The sequence below is a fragment of the Lagopus leucura genome, unplaced genomic scaffold, assembly GCF_019238085.1.
Source record: "Lagopus leucura isolate 7727_CA_CO unplaced genomic scaffold, USGS_WTPT01 Super-Scaffold_741, whole genome shotgun sequence".
NCBI classification, from domain to species: Eukaryota; Metazoa; Chordata; class Aves; order Galliformes; family Phasianidae; genus Lagopus; species Lagopus leucura.
In genome coordinates this window covers 11,727,375-11,734,497 of record NW_024962256.1, presented here as the reverse complement: position 1 = coordinate 11,734,497, position 7,123 = coordinate 11,727,375, and the positions used below count along the sequence as shown (strand labels likewise).

The following is a 7,123-nucleotide window of genomic DNA, read 5'->3' as shown; positions in this document are numbered from 1 at the left end:
CCAGCGCAGCCGCTCGCACCGCGCCGTGAGGAACCGCGCCGTCCCTTCCTGCTCCCAGCAGCAGCGCGGAGCCGCTCGCAGCGCCCACGGCAGCGCCGCCCGGGGGGCGAAGCGGGAGGGGAAACAGCGCCCCCTACCGCCCCCACCCCGCCATCATGGCGGCGCTCCGCCTCCCCCTGCCCTCCCCCCCACGGCCGTTCGCGGAGGGCGGGAGCGCGGCGGCGCCCAATGGGAGCGGGGCGGCCGTGACGGCAGCGCGGAGCCGCACCGAGCGCCGGGCACTGCGCGTCCCCAGCTCCGCGCCGCCATGTCGCGGCTCAGCCCGCCGGAGGAGAACCTGCAGGGTAAGTAAGGGCCGCGGGGCGGGGCGGTGGGAGCCGCGCGCTTTCCCTCCATCTCCGCCTTCGCTTCTCCCCGTCCGCTCGCCCTTGCCACTGCGCTCCTCCTTCGCTGTGCCTCCGGCACCGCATCTCCGCTGCTCCGGCTTTGCTGCGCCCACGGAAACCCGGCAGGTTTTGCCCCGCACGTTTTTCCTTGCGGCGCATCCCGTCACTGCGCCGCGACGGGCAGAACTCGGCTCTCTGCTCACGCTGTTGTGTCAGCGCGGTGGACAGCCTGAATCCCCCCGGCGGTCGCGTGGCTCAGCGCTGTCTGCCCCGTGAGCTGCTTTATAAGCGACAGGCTGGCTCCGGGTCCTGCCGTGTGTTGGTTCCCACTAGCCCAGGGCTGCAGCTCGGAGCCCTCTTCGAAACAGCAGAGCCGCGTGTGACCTCCCGCATGAAACAACGCCGCGGGCGGCCGCACGTGATGGGGCATTGCTGCGTGCCTGCTGCTCGACGAAAAGCGCCGCGCAGCGCGGCTACGGCGGGCTGCAGCCTGGAACGCTTTCGGTAATCAGTAAACAAACTGGCGCAGGAAGTCTTAGAGATTGTTGTTGTTGTGTTGGGCTCTTTTTGGACGTTGCCTGCGTTGAGCAATACGAACGACGTGCGGCTCTGAACGAAAATAAAAGCCCTCGTTTGCAGAAGGAGACACAATGTACCGCCTGGCTTCTGCTCGGCTCCCTGGGGCTGCAGCTCTTGCAGCACACCCCCGTGTTTTGGCACTGCGCGGTGCTCGCCGAGCTGCAGATGCTGGCACTAAAGCCTGTCCTGCCGTGTCATGGGGAGGATCAGCAGTCTCATGTTCTGCATGCCTTTGTGCAGAGCAGCTGGCCTTATTCTGGTCGTGTTTTCCATTGTGCCCGACAGGTTCCTGGGTTGAACTTCACTTCAGCAGCAATGGAAATGGCAATGGAAACAGCACGGCAGCGACCAGCCAAGAACAAGTACCAGCTTCTATCTCCATTCACAATGGTGACATGGAGAAAATACTCCTTGATGCACAGCATGAGTCTGGAAGAAGCAGTTCCAGAGAAAGTTCCCATTGTGACAGGTAAACAAAATGCTTTACTGTAAGTATGGCTACTATGGGGAATGGTTTTACACTGAGACAGGGGAGGTTGAGGTTGGATATGAGGAGGAATTTTTTCAGCCAGAGGGTGGTGAGGCACTGGCACAGGTTGCCCAAGGAGGCTGTGGATGCCCCATCCCTGCAGGCATCCAAGGCCAGGCTGGATGTGGCTCTGGGCAGCCTGGGCTGCTGGTTGGTGACCTGCACACAGCAGGGGGTTGGAGCTGGATGAGCGCTGTGCTCCTTTGCAACCCAGGCCATGCTGTGATTCTATGAAGTAAAGCAGAGCTCACTCTTGCACAAAGCCATGTTTATGCACAGTGTTCCTGCTTGTGCACAGGCAGCATTCTTGTTCTGGTGAAGGTACCACACAGCAGCGATGTCAGAGAAAGGTGATAACAAGCAGTGTGTGCTTTGTCATGGGCTAAAACAGTCAAGAGTGCTCAGGCAACTGCTGAAAGGAATTGTTCCGTATCTAGTTTACAAAACATACAGATTTCTAGGTATATAATAATAAAATAGAAAAATACCTTTGAGACTGATGGTCAGTTTTGTCAATTCATGCATTTGATTTGGATGGACTGCAACGTCTGCAGTCTGAAGTTTATCTAGCGAAAGGAACTGAGGGACTTAAAACAGCAGGATGCAGAACCTCCTTGTGTCACCTGCCTCGCTAGAGTTGAACCCCCCAGCCATCACTGCTGCCCAGGTTGGTTAGTGAGCAGTGGGAGCCCAGCGGCGCAGCCTCACGGCTGCTGAAAGGATCTCAGCACAGCGCTGTGCTTGGCAGGTTGTTGGAGCATCAGAGGTGGACTGGGGGAGGTGGCAGCTGTGTATCACCCAGGGACAGATGGGTCTCTTCGGCTGCGGTCAGGGTGCTGCAGCTCTTCAGGACAGCTGTGCATACAGGCTTTGTTTGTTACTTTTTGGTCGTCCCAAAAATGATGTTATAAAGGACTGACTGAGCTGCTTCTCACTTGTTCTTCTCTTTGTTCAAGCCCTCCCCGTTCCCAGACACCTCTGGACAGCCACAGAGCTCTGGAAATAGAGAGCCATAGCAGTGGGGAAAAAAACAGCTTTCAGGTAAAAGTCTCATTTTGCTTTGGAGAGCAAATTTGTCACTGACACCCAGCAGTAGGAAACCAGCAGCTTCACCTTCTGTGTAGGGCCTTCAGCAAATTGCTCTTAGGATAATGGCAGCAGAATCGCTCAGCATAGCAGATTCTCTCAGCCTCCTCTTGTCCAGAACTGACAGCCCAGGTTTTACCAATGTAGCTTTAATCGGTTCTCAAAATGGCATAAAACGTGCTTGGTCCTGTAGGCCCTCCCTTTATCCCAAACTCACTGTCTCTACAACTCCTTCAGGAATCTGTCTGAAGGAACTGCCCACCTTGGGTTAATTAAATACATTACTGCAAATGAATTGTTCTTAGATTACGTTTCCAGAAAACCTTTCATGTGTTTGAAGATGTTTGTTTAGATTTTGAGATCCAATAATCTCAAGTTAGAATACCATCAGAAATAGCTGCCTGGACAATCTTATTTCATTGTTAAGTGTGTGTGCAGCTGCTTAACTTCTATAATCAGATCCTGCTCTTACTGCACGACCTCTGCTTCATTCAGTGTGTATGAAAGCAGCAGGAAATTGTATTCCCGTGTAGCAAAGCTGCTCTTTTGCTTGTGTGCACATATCTGTGCAGCAAAAACAAGACCTGGGATCACCCCTCCTGCTGCCAACACTGTCCCAAAAGTCGTGTAAAACTGAACTGGTTTCACTTGGTGCGTGTTAGCTGGATTAAGGTTCTGCAGGTGGATGTAACATCCAGCCAGATCTGAACATAGGCAGACTTGAGAAGTGCGTTCTGCCGAGTGTCTTTAGATTTGTGAACGTGGGATATTTTCAGATCACACTGAGGATGAAATACAGGGCGCCTGGCATTTCATATCCAGGTCAGTCTATACTTACACAAATAAGAAATACGAATGTGGGATACGACTCTTTTCCATTCCTGTCCTGCGCTGAGGCCGTCCCCTCTGCCCACATCTATCCAGGATGCGAATGGTTGGGGCGATGAGGACGGCACACAGCAGGGAGAGGTGGGAGAAGTGAGCTGCAGGTGCAGCCCTGGGTGCAGCACAGATCTGCTTTAGAGGACCGATTGCTACCTCTGGCAGTCACGTGTTCTGTTTGGTCGTGGCTCTGTGTTTCAGTCCGAAGAGGACTTCCTTGAGAGGAGGAAAGAGGTAGAAAGGCTGCTGAAGAAAAATGCAGACTGGATATGGGATTGGTCCAGCAGGCCGGAGAACATCCCCCCAAAGTGAGTGCCCTCAGGGCTTCTGGAAGAGCTCTGACACAGCTGTTATTTCCACCAGTAGAAATGTGTGCGTTAGTGTTCTGACTGCATTTGGTGCGTGTGTGAATGTTCTGACTGCTCTCCTCCTCAAAATTAGGGAGTTCCTGTTCAAACACCCCAGGCGCACAGCTACGCTCAGCATGAGGAACACCAGTGTCATGAAGAAAGGGGGGATATTTTCAGCAGAATTTTTGAAGGTTTTCCTCCCATCTCTGCTTCTTTCTCATTTGCTTGCCATTGGACTGGGGTAAGTTTATTTTTTTTTGGGTGGCTTTTTTTCTTTACCTGTTTTCTCAGGTCTGACCGACTTCCTCCTTGTCTGCAGCTGAGCTGTGTGCTCTTCACCACGCAACGATGGCAGTTGGTTGTTCAGGGTTTCCTATTTGCCTGTGGTACTGCTGAATGCACCCAGTTAACTTTAATGCTTTTCTTACCAGCTGAGAATTCTTCTAAAGAATTAAAAAGCAGTGAAATTAAGATTGTATGTACGTACTTCTCAGTTCCATGGGAGGTGTGAGCTTTAATCTCAAAAGGTAAAAATGTAGGGCAGCTGTGAAAGCACAGCAAGGTGGGAAATGATGACTAGAGAAACACGAGTCCACAAGGATGACAGTGAAACCAATGGCTTACAAACACCAGGTGAAAGAAAAAGTGTAATCAGAATGTTTGACTTCAGGAAGGTCCCGAAGTGCTGTGCTGTTGTCGCTGACCCCGTGCTTATCTCTGACTCCTGCATTCCTGAAACTGAGCAGCTTGCTCAGAGAATTACTCACAGTTTGGGAAGCAGTTGTCAGAGAAGGGTTTGCACAAACAACCAAAGGCCGAGAGCCGCGGTGGGCACTGCTATAGCTGGTGCTGCTGCCCTGGCTGTAACTTAAATAACTTGTAACCTGATAATGAAAAACACTTTCTTTCGCAGGCTGTACGTCCCCCCTGAGCTGAAGCCAAATGCTTACTGACCCCATGTTCTTGATCCTCAGGATTTACATTGGAAGGCGCCTCACAACCACAGCTTCGAGCAGTTCTTTCTGAAGGCACCCGACGTGGTTTCAAAGCAAACACTGGTGTGGGAATACAGGAGGTGACCTGCAGGAGCACCTGTCCCAGCAGCGACTGCGCCATCAGCGTGCACTCGTGCTGTGAACGCTGTGTTCCTACTTTAGTAAGAGTGGGAAAAGACACTAAAGCTAATGTCTCGTGTCGTCTTCTGGAGCAATGCATAATGCATCTGAATCATGCTCTGGCAGCTGCTGCCTCGCTTTGTAGTGAAGTATCTCTGAGAACTCCAATAAATGGGTGTTTAAAAACAGAAGCTTAGCTTTGAGTATCTCGCTGAGTCACGGTTGCAATATTAAAGTGCTGCTTCCTTACACTTCGTAGATGTGGATGTTTGTCACTGCTCTGCAGTGGTGACGATGAGGGATTAGTCCAAAACGACGTGTGGCCTTATGTATCATAGACAGGATTCTCAGTAAGCTTTCACCTCGCTTGAAGCCGTTTCCTTTTAGACTTTGCTCAGCTCTCCTTCACTTTTGTGTGAGATGTGAAACGGGCACCTGGAAGAAATTGCTCTATTGGTGAAACTTCCATCAGTTTTTACTACTTCAGTGTGACACGCAACAGCCTGAAATGAAATTTGGACTCTTCTGCCTAATAATTTCTTCTGCAAAGGCAATTTAATTCCCCAGCTAATTGGATCTCCTTCTGCTGTATCTCAGACTGTCGCTTCTCAGTCTTTTTTACCTGTAAAATAAATTTGCATCTATTTGCCTCATCCACGTATAAACTTCAAGATCTGCTTGCTTGCTTGTACTAACAGAATGCCTTTACCTACAGTAATTTTATCTTATTTAATGAGAAAAAAGCAGATGTTTGCCAAATTGTTTTGTATATTTCAATAAAACAGTTCCTCACAGATTGCTTCTTTGTCTTCATGCTTAAGCATTGTTTCATACTTAAAATGCACAATTGACAAATCAACAAGAGGTTTATATAGAAAATAATTTAATCATTGGTTCTTGAATCTGAATACAGGTAAACTGTCTTTGGAAGTCACTTAATGAACAGAAACTCACTGAGCTTGCAGAGACACTTTCTGTTCTACCACGGTCATTTAGAAACAAATTAGCTTTCTACTTTTTGTCCTTATTTAGCAGTACTGATTCCTTCTGTGCTGAATCTCTCGGCAGAGCAGCACTGCCTGTGGGCCGCAATCCAAGCAAGGCACAATTCATTTTCCATGGGCTGATCCTGCTGAGGCTGCTGGAAATCCCCACTTGCAGGGTTTGCTCAGGATGTCTGCTGGAGGAGCAGGCTCTGCTTGTTGGCTGAGTGTATGTCCATCTGCAGTGAAAAAAAATACTACATCATGAGTCTCTGAATAATAATTCTCATGAAATCGAGCTTTTTAAGAGATCTGACTACAGTCTGAGCTGAACCTCAGGGTTCCTCCTCAACAATAATAAAAGCAGTGATAGCAGAGCCATCATCAGAACAACCGCTTCCTCCTTTCGGAAGAAAAGATGGTTTAATAGTGCTGTATCTGAATTTAAGGTTTTCTTATAAATACAAAAAGAAAAACCAAAAAAAAACCAAGCCTAAACACGCATGCAGCAGTTCCTCACGTTCACAAGGACCTTTAAATGGCAGCAAGTGGAGCGGGGCATTCTGCAGCCCCTGCACACCTTGTACATTCATGCCTTATTCCACCACAGCTCCTGGAACATCTGTAGTAGACAAGTAGAATGCCATGAGAAGTGAAGATTGCTGCATTGGAAGCTTCCTGTGCTCCAATAACTACTGGCATTTCAGAAAGGATTTGTGGAAGCTGATAATGACACCTCAGCATTCCATCAGTGCGGCCCCTGCATTCCCCATCCATCCCTGCCCTCAGCCTGTGCCCACTCACAGCCTGCAAAGTGAGGAAAGCCCAAACCCACCCCAGGTGGCATTCGGTGATGCAGAAATAATCTCAGATGTAGGAAAACACTGCTTACCCTGCTCAGTAAGGCCAGGACAGGGAATTTGCATGGGAGTCTTGAAGTGCTCGCTGGGCAGCAGAGAGGTCACTGTTTGGAGACACGGCCTTCGGAGGAGGACCTCTGGTGAAAGCTGGGCAGAAACCACTTCTCTGACTCCTGAGCCTACAAACAGAGCTTCCTGGAACGACAGGACGTGGCAACCTTCTGTGGTGAGACACACGCAGCCCTTAAGGCTTTAGAGATAGGGACAGGAACTGAAAGATATCCCTGTTTCTGATAAGCAATAAGCTTAGCCTATTGAAAAGGAAATCAACATCTGTCCTTACCTCTTCTTAC

At 50.0% G+C, this 7,123-nt stretch overlaps 1 protein-coding gene across 1 annotated transcript; it reads left to right on the top strand.

The window, feature by feature from the left end:
• Nucleotides 1-263: 263 nt before the first annotated feature.
• BNIP3 (BCL2 interacting protein 3) lies at nucleotides 264-5,721 on the top strand. The gene is made up of 6 exons (XM_042863706.1): nucleotides 264-344; nucleotides 1,251-1,434; nucleotides 2,451-2,535; nucleotides 3,664-3,770; nucleotides 3,904-4,053; nucleotides 4,787-5,721. Exons 1-6 carry the CDS (start codon nucleotides 308-310, stop codon nucleotides 4,836-4,838), a joined length of 615 nt encoding a protein of 204 aa, XP_042719640.1. The 5' UTR covers nucleotides 264-307; the 3' UTR covers nucleotides 4,839-5,721.
• The last annotated feature ends 1,402 nt before the right edge of the window (nucleotides 5,722-7,123 follow it).